At 41.0% G+C, this 18493-nt stretch overlaps 4 protein-coding genes across 4 annotated transcripts; 3 read left to right on the top strand and 1 right to left on the bottom strand.

Annotated features, from left to right (window-relative positions):
- The first annotated feature begins 2940 nt into the window (after positions 1–2940).
- Positions 2941–5544, top strand: LOC121971163 (ammonium transporter 3 member 1-like). The gene is made up of 3 exons (XM_042522303.1): positions 2941–3658; positions 3746–4031; positions 4913–5544. The coding sequence occupies exons 1-3, from the start codon at positions 3014–3016 to the stop codon at positions 5440–5442; spliced, it is 1461 nt and encodes a 486-aa protein (XP_042378237.1). The 5' UTR covers positions 2941–3013; the 3' UTR covers positions 5443–5544.
- Positions 5545–5698: 154 nt separating this feature from the next.
- On the top strand, positions 5699–9424 carry LOC121971164 (bifunctional aspartate aminotransferase and glutamate/aspartate-prephenate aminotransferase-like). Its single transcript, XM_042522304.1, has 10 exons — positions 5699–5896; positions 5957–6179; positions 6250–6343; positions 6426–6529; positions 7255–7503; positions 7598–7711; positions 8051–8134; positions 8626–8796; positions 8890–9003; positions 9089–9424. The coding sequence occupies exons 1-10, from the start codon at positions 5787–5789 to the stop codon at positions 9227–9229; spliced, it is 1404 nt and encodes a 467-aa protein (XP_042378238.1). The 5' UTR covers positions 5699–5786; the 3' UTR covers positions 9230–9424.
- A 1139-nt stretch (positions 9425–10563) lies between these two features.
- LOC121972785 (beta-galactosidase 7-like) lies at positions 10564–14766 on the top strand. The gene is made up of 19 exons (XM_042524419.1): positions 10564–10743; positions 10992–11087; positions 11169–11281; positions 11375–11441; positions 11508–11600; positions 11671–11814; positions 11899–11993; positions 12067–12175; positions 12252–12336; positions 12411–12529; positions 12626–12790; positions 12849–13030; positions 13107–13198; positions 13275–13384; positions 13629–13736; positions 13832–13939; positions 14040–14185; positions 14252–14564; positions 14656–14766. The coding sequence occupies exons 1-19, from the start codon at positions 10564–10566 to the stop codon at positions 14764–14766; spliced, it is 2436 nt and encodes an 811-aa protein (XP_042380353.1).
- A 1331-nt stretch (positions 14767–16097) lies between these two features.
- LOC121971158 (probable receptor-like protein kinase At1g11050) lies at positions 16098–18244 on the bottom strand. The gene has a single exon (XM_042522297.1). It carries the CDS (start codon positions 18152–18154, stop codon positions 16268–16270), a length of 1887 nt encoding a protein of 628 aa, XP_042378231.1. The 5' UTR covers positions 18155–18244; the 3' UTR covers positions 16098–16267.
- Positions 18245–18493: the final 249 nt, after the last annotated feature.

Here is an 18493-nt window from a genome sequence, read left to right as displayed (position 1 = left end):
TGCTCTTGTACAGTAGAGGGGATCTCTTCATGAAGCTTGGCCAATTTGCTCCATAGTTCCTTTGCATCTTCAAATTCTCCAATTTTGCAAAGGATGGTGCTTGGCAATAAATTGACCAAGAGCTTGGTCACTTTGTCATTGGCCTCGCACCTTCGGACTTGCTCTTGGCTCCACTTGCTCCTCTTGAAAACTTTGCCCTTTGAATTTCTTGGAGCCTCGAAGCCTTCCATTAGAGCAAACCATTGCTCTATCTCCATCATAAGGAAATTTTCGATTCTTGATTTACAAGAATCGAAACTCATGGAAGTGTATGGTGGAGCCACCCTTGTGTCAAATCCAAGTCCATCTTGGAATTGCATCTTAAAGTTGAGCTTGATAAAGTCTTGAACTTGAAGAATTTGCTCCAACTTCTTCACCCTCTAGCTTTTCTTGTTATACTTGACCCTTCCGACGATGATTCCGGTGAAGAGCGGCCTCGCTCTGATACCACTTGTTAGGACCAAAAGTAGCTAGAGGGGGGGGGGGGGTGAATAGCTCGTCGCGTTCGCTCGGTGCTCGGCGGTGCTTGTTCCTTCAAAGATGTGCAGCGGAAATACAAAGAAACAATCACACAACGCTAACACGATTGGTTTACTTGGTATCCACCTCACAAGAGGTGACTAATCCAAGGATCCACACCAACACACACACCCTCCACTATGAATAACACTCCTTTATGGTAACTACCAAAGGCGGAGAAGCCCGACAACCCTCTCAATACAAGAAGAAGAAAGGGAAATACAAGATAAGCAAAAGCTTACAAGATATGCAATAAAAACCTTAACCCTAACTTTTTCCTCTTGCAATAGATCCGCCTCTTAACTTGGGGAACTTCCAAGATCCTTCAAGAACTGGTGATCTCGAGCTTGGAGAGAGCTGTGGAGGAGCTGGTGAAGATCTGAGTTGAATCGGTGAAGAGATCCTGAAGGAATCGCACGCCAACAGCTATAAACGACGCCAACGGTCGAATCCCAATCGATTGGATTGCTCCCAATCGATCGGGGAGGCTTTGGATCGATCCACGGATCGATCCAGAGCGCCTCTGTGCTCTGGAAACATGCCTGGATCGATCCAGCGCTTATCGCGCGAAGCAGCAGCGTCCCAATCGATCCACTGATCGATTGGGACCTCTGGATCGATCCACGGATCGATCCAGAGGGGTTCTGTTCGCGGGGACTCACCGGATCGATCGGCGGATCGATCCGGATCTTCTGGATCGATCCACTGATCGATCCAGATCTGCTGGATCGATCCACGGATCAATCCAAACCTGCTGGATCAATCCACGGATCAATCCAAACCTTGGTTTTTGTCCAAAACCAAGTCTAAAGCCCCCTAAACCAACATCTAGTCAACCATGACTTGTTGGTACATAAGACCTAGCATCCGGTCACCCTTGACCGGCTAGGACTCTCTCACCAAGTGTCTGGTCAATCCCTTTGACCCACTTGGACTTTTCTCTTCTTGCCAAGTATCCGGTCAGTCCCTCTGACCTACTTGGACTTTTCTTTCTCGTGCCAAGTATCCGGTCAATCCCTTTGACCTACTTGGATTCTCACCAAATGTCTGGTCAACCTTGACCCATTTGGATTTCTCTTGCCTGGCTTCACTCACCAGGACTTTCCCAATTGCCTAGCTTCACTCACTAGGTCTTTCACCTGGCTTCACTCACCAGGACTTTCCCAATTGCCTAGCTTTACTCACTAGGTCTCTCACCTGGCTTCACTCACCAGGATTTTCCTCCTGCCTAGCTTCACTCACTAGGACTTCCCAGTCAAGTATCCGGTCATCCTTGACCTACTTGACTCTTCTTCAATCAACCTTGCATTGTCAAACATCGAAACTCAAACCAAGACTCAAGCTTGGTCAACCAGGTCAACCTTGACCTGAGGGATGTTGCACCAACAGTAAGAATGCTAAATATTATGAGAAGTGAGATCACATATAATTTTTTGACTTTGAGTCATAGATAAATTTTGTAGATCAGCAGATCATTATTTTAATTAAAATCAAGAGTTACGGTTGAAATTTTCAAATTTAAGTTCATTTCAACCTCTTTAAATTCAAAATTTAGGAGTGTTTGGTTCCACATATCTGTGGGGTCGGTACTAGAAGTACCGTTAATTTAGCGGATTTACATTTTAGGGGTGTTTGATTTGCGCATTTTTTTTTCATTTTCTAAAAAATACATATTTTCTAAAAAATAATGTTTGGTTTGTATTTTTCACATATGCTTTCTAGAAAAATAGATAGTATTTTTTAGAAAAATAAAAAATGTCCAAAAATTATTTTCTATTTTTAAAAAAATACTTATTTGCTAAAAATGCATAAATTAAATGCACCCTTAAATTTTTGATGATGAAAATCTATCTACATTAATATTTAGTTTTTAAAAATTATTTTTTTTAATTAAAAATTCTAATTATGGCACTTCTTCTTCTAAATCATAGACTTCCTGATATCCATGCCTGACTGCTCGATAGGATCAACGTTTTGACTTATAATTTTAAGATTTTGTTTTTAATTCATGAATTGTGTTATAGTATTAGTAAAAAGAAAATTAAAATAATTTTTTTTAATTTATGCGCGCGGGATGAACATGATAAAATAAATAATGGGTTCTCGTGAAGAGCAACGACATGGCAATATGGGTGGCCCCCACGTGGTCGCATCCTCTAACGGTGCGCACACGAGGCGCGCGGAGGGGTAGTATAACGAGACGGTATATATAATAATAATAATAATAATAATAATTATTATTATTATTATTATTATTATTATTATTAGTATTCGGAATAATGGATGGCTGATTCCATCTCCATGTCCCTGTCTTTTCTGGCTGGCTGAATCTTCTCCCTCTCTCTCTATAAATACGGTAGCAAACTGCGAAAGGAGGGAGAATCTCCGCTTTCACTCAATTCTATTCTTAGTTCTGTATATATTTAGTGGTTGTTAGTTGACTACGGCAGCGACGATGTCAGTGCCGGTGGCGTACCAAGGCAACACGTCGGCGGCGGTGGCGGACTGGCTGAACAAAGGCGACAACGCATGGCAGATGGTGGCGGCGACGCTGGTCGGGCTGCAGTCCGTCCCCGGGCTGGTCATCCTCTACGGCAGCATCGTGAAGAAGAAGTGGGCGGTCAACTCTGCCTTCATGGCGCTCTACGCCTTCGCCGCCGTGTGGCTTTGCTGGGTCATCTGGGCCTACAACATGTCCTTCGGCGACAAGCTCCTCCCTCTGTGGGGCAAGGCCAAGCCGGCGCTCGGCCAGAAGTTCCTCATCAAGCAGGCGGAGCTGCCGGCCACCGCCCACTACTACAAGGACGGCACCTTGGAGACGGGCATGAGTACCCCTTTCTACCCCATGGCTTCCATGGTCTACTTCCAGTGCGTCTTCGCCGCCATCACCCTCATCCTCCTCGCCGGCTCCCTCCTCGGCCGTATGAACATCATCGCCTGGATGCTCTTCGTCCCCCTCTGGCTCACCTTCTCCTACACCGTCGGCGCCTTCTCCCTCTGGGGCGGAGGCTTCCTCTTCCAGTGGGGCGTCATCGACTACTCCGGCGGCTACGTCATCCACCTCTCATCCGGCATCGCCGGCTTCACCTCCGCTTATTGGGTAAGCATGGAGCTTTAATTTAGTCCTCTGTTCCCAATCGAAGGTTCTTAATTAACGATCGCCCTTTTTTCAATTGCGTCGTCGCAGGTTGGGCCGAGGTCGACGAAGGACAGGGAGAGATTTCCCCCAAACAACGTGCTGCTGATGCTCGCCGGAGCCGGACTCCTGTGGATGGGGTGGGCGGGGTTCAACGGCGGCGATCCTTACTCGGCCAACATCGACTCGTCGGTGGCGGTGCTCAACACCAACATCTGCGCCGCCACCAGCCTCCTCGTCTGGACCTGCCTCGACGTCATCTTCTTCAAGAAGCCGTCGGTGATCGGCGCGGTGCAGGGCATGATCACCGGCCTCGTCTGCATCACTCCCGGCGCCGGTATGTATACTATTTTTTGGCAATTTCATCACCTTAATTTTGCGATTGTTACTAGTAAAGAAGAAGAAGATAATCTCAACTAAAATATTTCAACATCAATAGAATTAAATTAAAATGAATCTTTCAAGACGAGGAAAATCCGATCAAATGAATGCATATGGCAGCAAAGATTGACGGGGAATCTGACTCGTGTGATTCCTCGAGACTTTGTGGCTCTTTCTTTTTTGTCTTTTAATCTTTTTATCGTCGCATTTGCGTCGTTTAATGCGCAATCGCTTAAGTGCTTCGCTCAAAGTCAAAGTCTTTGCTTGCTTTTTGGATCATCCGGCAAGCAACCACCTGTTCTACACTGAAAAAGAAAGACAAAAACGTTTTTTTAATGAGGAAAATGTCTAAAAAAATTTAAATCTACCAATAACTTCACTCGTGAGCTGTTCTATTCAAAAATGTTTTTTTTTAAAAAAAAAAATCAAGATCCTGTTTCGAAGGACTCGTTGCGTAGTTTCTACACCACGAAAATTTCAATGAAGTTTTGTTAAAGTTTATTGAAAAAGATTTACTTTTGAGTCTGGATTCACATGATAGAGCATGTATGATAATCGGAACATGGAAGCGATTGCTTTTATGGTTGGGAATATGAGGCTCCAATGCACCGTGTATTTTTTGGATCTGCTTCTAATTAATAATGGACGAATTTGTTAGCATCTCAAGTTTTTAGTAAATTAGAGGTGATTTTATTGATAGAGAACCGAAAAAAGGGAGTAAGAACAGAGGAGTTCGGGATCAAAATCCATTTATTTTAGCAAATTAGAAGCGGTTGATCGATTCTGCATTTTTGGATCGGCTGCTGATTAATGGAGGAGACTGGTGATCGTGAACAGGGTTGGTGCAAGGGTGGGCGGCGATCGTGATGGGGATCTTATCCGGCAGCATCCCCTGGTTCACCATGATGATCGTCCACAAGCGCTCCCGCATCCTGCAGCAAGTCGACGACACCCTCGGCGTCTTCCACACCCACGCCGTCGCCGGCCTGCTCGGCGGCCTCACCACCGGCCTGTTCGCGGAGCCCACTCTCTGCTCCCTCTTCCTCCCCGTCACCAACTCCCGCGGCGCTGTCTACGGCGGCGTCGGCGGTGTCCAGTTCCTCAAGCAGATCGTCGGCGGCCTCTTCATCATCGGCTGGAACCTCGTCGTCACCACCATCATCTGCCTCGTCATCAACCTCCTCGTCCCGCTGCGAATGTCGGAGGAGCAACTCCTTATCGGAGACGACGCAGTGCACGGCGAGGAGGCCTACGCCTTGTGGGGCGACGGCGAGAGGTACGACTCTACGCGCCACGGCTGGTACAACGACGACACGACGCACGCCGCCCAGCACCAGCCGGCCACCGGCGTCACGCAGAACGTTTGATGATCAAGTAGCTCCTGATCAATCGATCCATTCAATGAAAGAATCAAAGATGTGTTTGATTAAATTATGGGGAATTAAGTATTTCTGATTTGTAGCATGAAAGAATCATTCATTTTGTATACTTCTCAGTGAACGTGAACGTGAACGTGTCAGTTTGGAAGAATGGTTGCCGATCTTTTTAATATTGGAAAATTATATATGTATTTTAAAGTTTTCCTTAAATTTAGATTAATATCAAAATAAATTCCTAGAAAAAAAATAGAACGTTGGTTTGTGGAGGAAGCCTCGAAGAATTTTCCTTTAAACCTATTGATGCATAATCCCGGAACACTCAGCCGTCGTCGATGCAATCCCCTCTCTGCCACCGCCGTTCTTCCTTTTCCTCCCCGTCTCTCATTTCCCTCCGATCTCTTCGGAACTCGAAATCGACACTAAAGTTCTTGCCTTTCTCCAGGTAAGTTATGCTTGTTTACAGAGAATTTGAGTAGGGTTTGATGGTGGGACTGTTGGGCAGGAAAAGGCTTTATCATTCGATGGAAACGAGGGCGACGTTGGAGCCATCTGCTGATCTGACGACGCCTGTCGATGTCTCAATCAATCCGAGGGTGAGCTCGGTGAAGCCTTCAAAGACTATGGCCATCACCGACCATGCTACTGCCCTCGTTCAGGCTGGTGTGCCCGTCATCCGGCTGGCTGCCGGAGAGCCTGATTTTGACACCCCCGCTGCTATTGCGGAGGTGAATCTCGTCGTCCGCTTACTTATCTTTCATACGCGCAACTCTTTCTGATTGAATAACCCCTGTGTAGGCTGGGATCACTGCGATTCGAGAAGGGCATACGAGGTATACTCCAAATGCTGGGACTTTGGAACTTAGGAAGGCGATTTGTCATAAGCTTCTAGGTCAGTGAATTGGAAATCAAATTTATGACTTTTTGCAGTTTTAGACTGCCAAATTACTGCTACGTTCTGTTTACGATGACAGAGGAGAATGGCTTGTCTTATTCACCTGACCAAATCTTGGTTAGCAATGGAGCAAAGCAATCTATTATGCAAGCAGTGCTTGCAGTTTGTTCACCAGGTGACGAGGTAAAATTTATCAATTTTCTTTTGTTATTTATTCATTCACTATATTTAGTACATATAAACTTTCCTTTGATTCCACGATTATACTTTTAGTTGGATAATACAATATTATCTACACAAATCGAATTGTCCTTGTTATAGGATTGTGTGTGTATTTTAACTGCAAAAATCATGATCGTTTGTTTACATTCATCAAAATGTTATTGAGGTTGCTTGGTGAAAGCGTTTATCAGGATCAGAAAATTATGGTATGTGTTTCATTTGAACTATGCAAATTAACTGCTTACACATCTAAAGATTGTGAACTTGGCACATTAGCCTTGCAGATTCCATGTATAGAACATTCCTGTGCTAGTATCTATGGCTGGAAACCATCAGCTCAGATATAGTCAATCTTCATAGTTGGGGAAAGATGGTCGGTTGCATAACTTGCATTAGAGTATTGACTAAGGCGCTCCACCCATAAGGTGTTTGATATTTTGTGTGAAAATAAACAGACTTTCCTTGTCAGTTTCATTTCCAGCACTGTGTTAGTTCCTCGATCCTGATATGATTCTAGCTTGTTGTTGTGCCTAACATCTAGTGATGGCAGCAGAATGCGTTCTGTTGGGCACTTGTAATTACCCAACCCATTTGTATTGGCTTGGGTACCTGCTTATCCTGCAATGATTAGAAGTTGCCACTATGCCTGGTATCTTACATGGAAATGCACTAATCTCCTTCTGTAGGTTTTGATCCCAGCACCATATTGGGTGAGCTATCCTGAGATGGCTAGGTTGGCTGATGCAGCTCCAGTAATTGTTCCAACAAACATATCAGATAACTTTCTTCTAAGTCCTGACTTGCTTGCTTCAAGAATTAATGAGAACTCAAGGCTGCTTATACTTTGTTCACCATCCAATCCTACTGGTTCGGTTTATCCAAGGAAACTGCTCGAGGAGATTGCTGATATAGTCAAGAAACATCCAAGACTTCTGGTTAGCTTTCTGAACACAAAGTCTATTTGTCAGGACATAATACATGCTTCAAATCGAAGATGTTCAGGACATTAGATATCTGTGTGTCTTTCAGGTGTTATCAGATGAGATATATGAACATATAATATATCCACCAGCCAAACATACAAGCTTTGCTTCATTACCTGGAATGTGGGAAAGAACTCTAACTGTAAATGGATTTTCTAAGGTAATTAGTTAGTTTTATTACCCTTGTGTTAATTTTTCTAGATTTTAGCAACTAATAGTGCTATACTGACAAATATATGAAAATTAAAGTTGGAACCAGTCTCCAATGTTTTTATTGCTGCATCTATTAGTTTCACTGTTCTGATCTTATTTGTAGGTTCATAAATTTCAATTATTCACCAGTGTTTTACAGAATAATTTCGGTTACAACTGGATTTACTTTAATTCTCAGTGTTCATTCTATTTTGTTCATTATTTACTAAATAAGACACTAATGCTTGCAAGCAATGAAAAAGTAGTTCTTGTTTTCATGTTTTGTTTGATTGTTGTTAAATTTTAGGCCTTTGCAATGACTGGTTGGCGACTTGGGTACCTTGCCTGTCCTAAACACTTTTTAGCAGCTTGTGGAAAGATTCAAAGCCAGGTAATTCTTCATTTTCTCGATAGGTCTAAGACTCCCTGATAGAATACTTTTTCAATAATTATCATTAGATTGTCTGTTGTTGTTGCATGGTCATTTTTTACCCCATATATAGCTAATAAAGAATAAAAAACCTTGTCTTATAGCTTATGTAATATGTGATTTATTATATGCTTATCTGCACATAGCTGTAAATGTTTGACATATATGCAGTTACCTTCATCCTAGGAGACAATATGTCTATGAGTTAGAGTAAATGAAAATTTATTGGATTCAAGAATGAAATGGATATCATGTACTGTAATGTGTTATGAAATAGATATCTTTGCTAAAACATAAACAAAGGCTCCCAAATTATTCTAGACCATTTCGGTAGAAAATGGAGGACCATTTTCCCGTTAAACTTCTTATTTCAACTCAGTCGAGTAGTGATAGTTTCCTTAGTTTTCGTCAGCAGTCATGTTTGATTACTCCTAAATGCAATGGGATTGCAGTCTACTTCTGGTGCTAGCAGCATATCTCAGAAAGCTGGCCTTGCAGCTCTAGGCTTGGGATATGCCGGCGGTGAAGCAGTTTCAGTAATGGTGAAAGCATTCCAGGAAAGACGTGATTTCTTAGTTAAAAGCTTTAGAGAACTGGACGGTGTGAAAATATCAGAGCCCCAGGTTTTTTTTTTCTCCCCTTTCTTTTTAGTTTTTGCACTTTAAATAAAAAACAATTTACTTCTCTTGAATATGACAAATATTCTCCTACAACAGGGTGCTTTCTATCTGTTCATTGATTTTAGCTCCTATTATGGATCTGAGGTTGAAGGTTTTGGAAACATTGAAGACTCCGAATCCCTTTGCCGGTTCCTTTTGGACAAGGCCCAGGCGAGTTAACTGTTATAATGTGTTATTGTGATATGAGTCTTCTTTTCATCATCGTCGTCTAACATAATTGCTTATGTATTGGCAGGTTGCACTTGTTCCAGGAGATGCATTTGGAGATGATAAATGCATTCGGATTTCTTATGCTGCATCTCTGTCAACATTGCAAGCAGCAATGAAGAAAATAAAAGAAGCCATGGCTCTGCTCAAACCACCTGTTGCTGTCTAAATTCTAGAGATCTTTCATCGAAGTAGTTGGTTTACTGGCAAGAATGAAGACATTGTGCAAATTCACGAGTATTTCTTCTTTAATGTTACAAGTAGTGTAAGATATTGTATTGTTTGATCATGAAGAACATCAAATTGTTGAACAAATTTCTACGACACTTCCCAGTTTGGATGAAAGCAGTTTTACCATATCCAACAGAGTTCTAAATTGTGTTTGCTTTTTCTTAAAAATTCTCAATATTTCATTTTTAAATTCTTTTTGTAATTGGGTCAGACAACAATTTTACAGGAAAATATTGAGTACAGTTGAAATGATATAAAATTCTATATATTTTTGTGTTTGAATAGAATATTTTTGACTTTTTCTTAAACAATTTTTTTTTTAAAAAAAAGGGTTATTTTTAAAATATCTCTTAACATTTAATATTTTGATCTTATTAATGTCAAAACTAAACGTCCTTTAAAATTTTTATTTTGTTTCCAAACTATCTTTTTACTAAGCAATTAATGCGATAATTTAAAATTGATAAAATAGGCATTTGATTTTGTATGACATATTTTACTAATAAATAAAAATTATAAAAGTGTTTTAACATTAATAAAATTTAGTAGGATATTTTAAAAATGATCATAATTGTAAAAAGATGAATACACTCATCCTCAACGTCTTCATCAATCCGTCCATGACCAATACGAAAGAGGTAAATCACGGACGACTTTCATTCCATCATAATTCTTTACTCCTTTGCTTTCATTCCCATTAATTAAATGAATTTTAAAGAAAGTAATAATCTTATTTTTTTTATATATAAAATTTATTCTCTAATAAAATACAAAAAAAGGTAATTATTGCTAGCTCATTGATTTTATAAGTTTATTGTTAGAAAATCTTTCAAAATTTAAAATTAATCATTTAAATTAGTGAAGCTGTAAATGAAGCATCTAAAAAAAATAAATTATATTAATTTCTTTATAAGATTGAATTACTTAATTTTATGCATCAACAGATGAAATAATTTCCAAAAATTTATTTTATATTTCTACAAAAAAAAATACCTATGGATTAAACAGTAGTTTTAACAACAATTAAGTAAAATAAATTGCTGTCAAACCGTGTGATCATCCTCACGATCAAAATAACACACAATCTATCCATAAATTCCTCACGGGCATTTACTACATTTCCTTAATTTTCATCTAGTAAAATATTAATCATTATTGCCTCTCCAGTCGTGTGCTTCCATATGAATTTATGTATATATATCTTCACTTCTTCACACCATCTTTCTTTTTGCGAGATTAAAACATAGTTTTGCAGATAGAGAGAAATCAGAGATGTTGGCTGCTCTGAAGAAGGTGTTTTTCTTCTTATTCTTCCTGGTATCGACATGGATGATAGCTACTGCAGCAGAAGGAAACGCTGGAGTAACCTACGACGGAAGATCTTTGATCATCAATGGAACTCGTAGGCTGCTCTTCTCAGGTTCCATCCATTACCCTCGAAGCACCCCTCAGGTAAACAAATCCTTCAATTAATTATATCTTTTGTTTATTATAAGTCAACTGGCTAGATAGGATTGGTTTTTGATTTATAGATAGATTGATTGAGCTGGAAGATATAGATTTTTTTTCTGGAAAGATTGTTCAATTTACTCCTGGAGATCAACGTTTGCTTAATATAATATAATTATTTATTAATGTGCACTAGTAGAAAATGTTTATGGTAAATCTTTTTCATGCCTTTTTTTGTATATATTTGACAGATGTGGCCATCTCTCATTGCGAAAGCAAAGGAAGGAGGGCTAGATGTGATACAAACTTGTGTATTTTGGAATGTGCATGAACCTGTACAAGGACAGGCAAGTCTTCTTCAATCCATTGATGTAGTAAGTCCATGTGTTCCTTAATTCCTAGACACACAATTATTTGTGGATTTTCAGTATAACTTCAGTGGACGATTCGACCTTGTGAGATTCATCAAGGAAGTTCAATCTCAAGGCCTCTATGTGAGCCTTCGAATCGGGCCTTTTATCCAAGCGGAATGGAGTTACGGGTATATATAAAATGCTTCAACATTAAGAAGAATGAACACTTGAGAGTGTTCTTTATCATCCTGATGCCTTTTGTTTTCGATTCAATTGTGCAGAGGATTGCCATTTTGGTTGCATGATGTTCCTGACATTGTCTTCAGGTCTGATAATGAACCTTTCAAGGTAGGTGTTCTTGATCAGTATCCTCTGCTCTCTGAATGAACCTTAACTTTGCTTTGCCATATGCAGTTCCACATGCGAAAGTATGTGACGAAGATAGTCGATCTAATGAAATCTGAGAAGTTGTTTGCCTCTCAAGGTGGCCCGATCATAATTTCCCAGGTAATGTGATCCTTCAGTGCTTGTATTTCATATGACACTCACTTACTAGTTTGTGTTCTTGCTTATGTAGATTGAAAATGAATACAAAACAGTTGAGGCTGCATTCCATGAAAAGGGACCTCTGTACGTCAACTGGACTGCATCAATGGCGGTAGGCCTTCAAACTGGTGTTCCCTGGATGATGTGCAAGCAAGACGATGCTCCTGATCCGGTGGTCGATCTCTCTTGTCTCTTTAAGGCAATGTTCATATGTATCTCTAGAAATCACTTGAAGAATTTGTTGTTGTTGTTTGTACAGATCAACGCTTGCAATGGGTTGAACTGCGGATTGACTTTTGCAGGGCCTAATTCCCCCAAAAAACCAGCAATATGGACTGAAAATTGGACCTTCAAGTATGTGATCGAATTCTCGATACACCTACTTAAGTTTTTGTCTCAAGTGAATTTAGAAATTGCAATTTTATAGGTATCAAGTTTATGGAAAAAATCCAAGACCGAGGTCAGCTCAAGATATCGCTTTTGCAGTTGCACTCTTTATTGCCAAAAAGAATGGAAGCTTTGTGAACTACTACATGGTAGCTTTCTTTCTTATGGTTCCTCACAATTTGGTATATGTTCTAAGTTATGTCCTTCAAACCCGATCGAATGTAGTATCACGGAGGAACAAACTTTGGAAAATCTGCCTCCTCATATGTCACAACAGCTTATTATGATCAAGCTCCTCTCGATGAATATGGTATCTCAACGAAAATAGTTTTGTCATGATCAGTTCCTTCGAGACGAAACATAAGCTTTTTTGTGTTCGTGTAGGTTTAATATGGAAGCCTACATGGGGGCACCTTAGGGATCTTCATGCTGTGATCAAGCAATCAGAGGATGCATTACTTTGGGGAGTGTACTCAAACTCTTCCCTTGGTCAGCAACAAGAGGTTAAGGCTTAATTCTCTAGGAAAAAACATAACAAAAGGTTTCTTTGTTCCATGCTCTGGATCCTAATGGAATTTAAGTGCCCAACTTCTGCATAGGCACATGTCTTTCAAACCAATTCAGGACAATGTGTTGCCTTTCTTGTCAATTACGATAAACACGATTCAGCGACTCTTCATTTTCGCGGGGCTACGTATGACTTATCGGCCAGATCAATCAATGTCTTACCAAATTGCAAGGATGTTGCCTTCGATACAGCAAAGGTGATCTATGTTTCAGTCATACAGCAAAGGTGAGCTCTAAAATTGGTTTGATTGTTAGGTGAGTGCTCAAACCCGTGAACGGTCTGCGACACCGATTCAGTATCTCAGTCAAGATCAGCAATGGCAAGCATTTGCAGATGAAGTGATTAGCCAGAACAAGTCTTCATTCACTGCAAAAGAACTAAAAGAGCAAATGTCATTGATAAAAGATGCCACAGATTATCTCTGGTACACCATAAGGTACTGCAATACATACTTGATCAATCTATTCGTCGACTTGAATCACTTCAGCTGAATCTTTACCACATCACTGCAGCTATAACCATTCCCAACATGATGGTCCACAAACTCTTCATGTCGGTTCTCGCGCGCATGTACTACATGTATTCATAAATGGTAAACTTGTAGGTAAGTTATATATACTGCTTGAGCATTTGCTGAAGCTGATGATAAGCATAAAACTAAGGCCTTTGTTTATGAGCAGGGACTGTTCATGGTGATCATGATGGAGCACTACCAAATTTTGAGCAACCCATAGAATTTAGGGAAGGATGGAATGATATCTCATTGCTCAGTGTTATGGTTGGGCTTCCGGTGAGGACAATGCACTCGATACTAATTACCAATTAGCAAGAGATACAATGATCTAAACTTCTCATTGCTACAGAAGATACTGATTTCCACAGTCGATAAGTTAGTAGTGCTCATGCTTTGAGCAAACTATTTGGAACATGAAACATTCAATACAAGTTTACAAACAAACCACGAGTCTCAACTATTACTAATAGTTAACTTGTTACTCCAGAGTTATGAATGATTTTCAACAATTGGTTTGAAGGATTCAGGACCCTATCTTGAGAGGAGAGTTGCGGGACTTCGACGTGTGAGAATTCAAGGTTCGGGTGGTTCGCTAAGAGATTTAAGAAATTGGCTATGGCACTACAAGGTATGTTATGTCTACAAAAGAAACAATGACAACTTGGGGTTTTCCTTTTACATAAAAGCTCGAGTTCGTGAAGAAATTGACAAGAACAAATACAGGTGGGTTTAACAGGAGAAAGTATGCTCATCTTCTCTGAACAAGGTTCAGAAACAGCAGAATGGAAATCTTTACAAGGTTATACAAACAAACCCTTGATGTGGTACAAGGTAATAATACCATGTTCATCATAGATATGTGGTTAGTCGATCAACTTTAGCATTCTCCATGCTTCATTGTCATGTGCCAACACATAAATCTTTCGTGTAGACGAGATTTGATGCTCCCAAAGGCGATGATCCAGTGGTGCTCAACCTTGAAAATATGGGTAAAGGAGAGGTTTGGATCAATGGGGAAAGCATTGGAAGATATTGGGCATCTTTTAAAGCTCCAAGTGGAGACCCAACACAAGCATTGTAAGCAAAAACACTATCTAAACTCAATCCTAAAACCAACATTGCTCATGTTCTACTTACTTTCAGGTATCATATTCCTCGATCTTTTCTTAAACCTTCGGCCAACCTCCTTGTTCTTTTCGAGGAACTCGGTGGCGATCCTCGCTCTATTGGAGTCGAAACCATGTCCATCTTTCGCGTTTGCGGCCATGTGTCTGAATTGCATTATCCATCAGTACTTTCAAAGAACAAGGATCCATATGCACTACTTCAATGTCCACAAGGGAGAAACATCTCGATGATAGAGTTTGCGAGTTATGGGACTCCTCTCGGAGAGTGTTTAGCTTATCCCAACATAGGCAATTGCCATGCTCCGGAATCTGAAGCTATCATTAAGAAGGTGAGCTAACTCGCAATTTTAATGCATTGTTCTCTCTTCTTTGTTTTTAGAATTTCATTTTTTTTTCTTAAAAAAAATTATATTTTGACAGGCTTGTCTTGGTAAGCAAGAGTGCACCATTCTTGTAACTGATGAGATGTTTGGAGGGGATCCCTGTGTTGGAACTCGAAAATCACTCCTTGTTTTTGGAAGATGCTCTTGATCTAATGATAGTTTAAAATCATAAAAAAAAAAAAGAAAGACTGTTTGTTTCCTCTTGGCAAAAAACAGCAACTGCCACAGCAATGTTATGAAAATTCTTATGATAATAAAATGAATTAGGTGTGAATGTTTAATCTCTTCTTTGGATTCAATGAATGTTACTACTGAACAAATCGAAAAGTCAAACTCTGATTTGTATTGTTGACTCGGATGCCAAAAAGTCAGCTATGAATCTCAACCGGATTGGTCGGCTGACCCAAGAAGGCAAAAGGCAACTTGATCCTTTTTATTTTAAATATTTAGAAAGTGGAAAAAAAATATATAATAGTTGAAAATGTGAAATTGTTTGAATATTCTTTGTCATTTCTTGGGAACAAATCAAGAGAGTGAAATTGAAATATTGAATGAGGATGTGTCAAATTATAGTTCACATATTATTGAAAATTTCAATGAATTATTGGCTTCAAAATCTGACTAGTGACAGATGAACAATTGCAATGCGACGTAAAACAAATTTTAAATAATAATAGTAATAATAAAAGAATTTTTATTTTTTAAAATCATTAAAGGGTACTCCAGTTTAATTTTTTTAGGTAAAAAAAGTTCCACTTATCATAGCATTTGTAACGCTCGTTATTCCACTATTAATTGGTGTTAATTAGCCTTATGGAGGGGTGTATCCGCTTGAACGCGTTCAAGTAACGTGGGTGGGCGGTTGGGTGGGCCAACTGCCCACCCCACGTGTTTTTTTTATTTTATTTATTAAAAAAAAAAAATTAATTAATAATAGAAAATTTTATTTTATTTAATAAATATATTTATTTTTTTTTGAAAAATAGTGAAAATACTTTTTAAAAGTAAGATTTTATTAAAAAATAATAATATTTTAAATATATTTATTTAATATGATATAATTTTAAGATAATTGAGTAGACGGTGGAACCCATGAATAATGAATATTAACATTAAAAGGAATGTGGATGAAAGAAATAAATTGTTATACCAAGTATATGCAATGGACCTCATTTTTTTTATGAAATAACGGGTGTTATAATATGAATGCATTATGAATGCTCTCACAACTATCCTTTAATATTATTTTTATTATTATTATTCTGTGGGATATTTTATTAAGAAATTATAATTATAGCAACTATAATTTCTAAGTATTATAATTTCATAATTACTATAACAAACAAAAATAACTTTAATAAAAATAAATTAAAATTCTTTAATGTCTTCAAAAATATTTTAAATGATATTTTTTTTTGACTCAAAATTGAACAATTCCAACCTAACATATTTAAATTATTTGATAGGAGATACCGACCAAATCCAAATTGTCAGCTTTAGTTTTAATTTGTTTTCCCAATAAAATTTCATATTACCCCTATTAAGTGTTAATCTTTTGCAAATATCCCCTTGAAAATTGTGATGCTAAAAGAAATGTTCTTCATTTTTGGACCCTGAAGAAAGGTGTTGCTTGTGGAGTACAATTTGAGCTACCTGAGCATGCCACCGGCGTCCTGAGAAGGCCTATTCACGGCCGGCGAAGCTGCGAAGGTATTCCCATCGCCGTAAACGGAGCCGATCCCGATCGCCGGCGGCCGGTCCGGAATCTCCGGCACGCTCACGTTCCCCTCCAGCATCTTCAGCGCTGCCAATATCGTCGGGCGGACCGCCACTATCACGTGCGAGCACAATACGCCAACCATCACGAACCTCTCCATCACCCCCTTCGGCAACTGCGGCGGCCTGCCGTCGTCGTTCTCGCTCCTAGTCAACGTCTCGTCGAACACCTCCTCTGTTCTTCCCTCTTTGATCAAAGTCCACGCCCAATCTGTGATCAGCACCATATTCGCCGGCGCTCTCATGTCCAAGGCATGGCGACCGCTCATGATCTCGAGCAGGAGGACGCCGAAGCTATAGACGTCGCTCTTCTCCGTCAGCTGTCCGTAGAGCGCGTACTCAGGCGCAAGGTAGCCATGGGTGCCGGCAACCCTGGTGGTGAGGTGGGATTGCCCTTCCATGCTCTCCTTCGCCACTCCGAAGTCGGCCACTAGCGCCCTCATCTCGTCGTCCAACAATATGTTGCTGGCCTTGATGTCGCGGTGGTAGATCGCCGGCTTTACCCCGTAGTGGAGGTACACGAGCCCCTTGGCCACATCGAGTATGATGCTCTTCCTCTGCGGCCACGTCAGGGGCTTCCTCATCCCGCCGGACTTGTCAAAGATGTGGTCCTTGACGCTTCCGTTGGCCATGTAATCGTAGACCAAGTACCTCTGATTTCCTTCCTCGGCGTCGATGTATTGAGAGATGCAGCATCCTCTCAAAGGGACCAAATTTCGGTGCCGGAGATGGCTGATTATCTCTACCTCGTTGCGGAACTCCTCGTCGCCACCGTCCACGTCCGGCTGCAGCACTTTCTTTACTGCGACCAAGGTGCCGTCGGAAAGGGTGCCTTTGTAGACGACGCCGAATCCGCCTCGGCCGATGAAGTTGCCCTGCGAGAAACCAGCAGTGGCCTTTTGTAGCTCCTTGATGTCGAACCAGATCGAGCCGGTATTGGGCCGCGGATACGATCTCGAGCTCCTCTCCGTCACCGTGGAGGCGCTGCTTTGCCTCTTCTTCAAGCGGGATCGGCACAAGATGAACACGACGGCGCAGGCGACGAGGAGGATGCCGAGAGCCCCAAAGACGGAGCCAAAAATTGCGGCAGAGTGGGATTTATGACGGGAGGAGAGGGCGAGGCCGAAGATGCAATAGGCCGCGCGGGGATCCTTGGGGCCGAGCTGATTGACGACGCCGGAAGCGTAGAGGATGGTGAGGGGGAAGCAGAGGTTGATGCTAGAGGTATTTTCGTTGTGGGCGGTGAGGGTGGAGGTGACGTTGATGCCTTCCCTGAGGCATGCGTTGCATCGAACGTTGTCGGTGAGGTCGCCATCGCAGGTGGCGTTCAGGGCGGAGGAGCTGCCGACACGGGCGTCCCAGTCCCGGAGGGTGTAGACGCCGGCGCAGGTGGAGACGAATTGGTTGGGATTGGGGAAGCAGGCGGAGACGATTGAGGGCGAGAGGGAGGGGCGGGCGGCGGAGATGTTAGACTGGAAGTCGGAGAGGCAGGCAGAGGCGGTGGAATCGTCGGGGAGTCGGAAGAAGCCGGTGTCGTGGAGGCGCTGCGCCGACCCCATGCCGAAGAGGCTTTGGAGGGTTTGGCGGCAGTCGGTGAGGTTGATGGAGGCGAGGGCGGGGAGGCAAGCGGTGTCGTCCCAGGGGAAGGTTGAGACATAGTTCAGATCCAGGGGGCAGCTTGCTGCCTCCGCCACCGCCGCCCCTATGTTCGACGCCGGAAGAGATAGGAGAAGCAAAAACCAGCACAGAGATCGCGACATCGCCGCTCTTCTTCGCTGCTTTGTTCCAGTTGGTCACAAGCAAAGAGGGCGAAAGATGCCCATCCCCAGCTCCAGGTCCTTTTCATCCATTAATTAATTAATTAATTAATAAAAATTTCTTCGCTTCATTTTCTCTTTTTCTTCGTATCTTATAATAATTATTATAATAATAATAATATATTAAAAAATTAGCCTAAATAGTATGCCTGTAAGGGGAAATTTTTTAAAATAGATATAAACAGTAAAGTTATTAAAAAATAGGTAAAATTAAAATTTTTTATAAATATAGGTGAGAGGTGGTCATATCCGGGATTTAAATCCCGATTCTTTTTTTTTTAA

This window comes from Zingiber officinale, chromosome 4A (genome assembly GCF_018446385.1).
Source record: "Zingiber officinale cultivar Zhangliang chromosome 4A, Zo_v1.1, whole genome shotgun sequence".
In the NCBI taxonomy this organism is placed as follows: domain Eukaryota; kingdom Viridiplantae; phylum Streptophyta; class Magnoliopsida; order Zingiberales; family Zingiberaceae; genus Zingiber; species Zingiber officinale.
The sequence above is the reverse complement of the archived record's forward strand: the minus strand, read 5'-3'. Positions and strand labels throughout refer to the sequence as shown.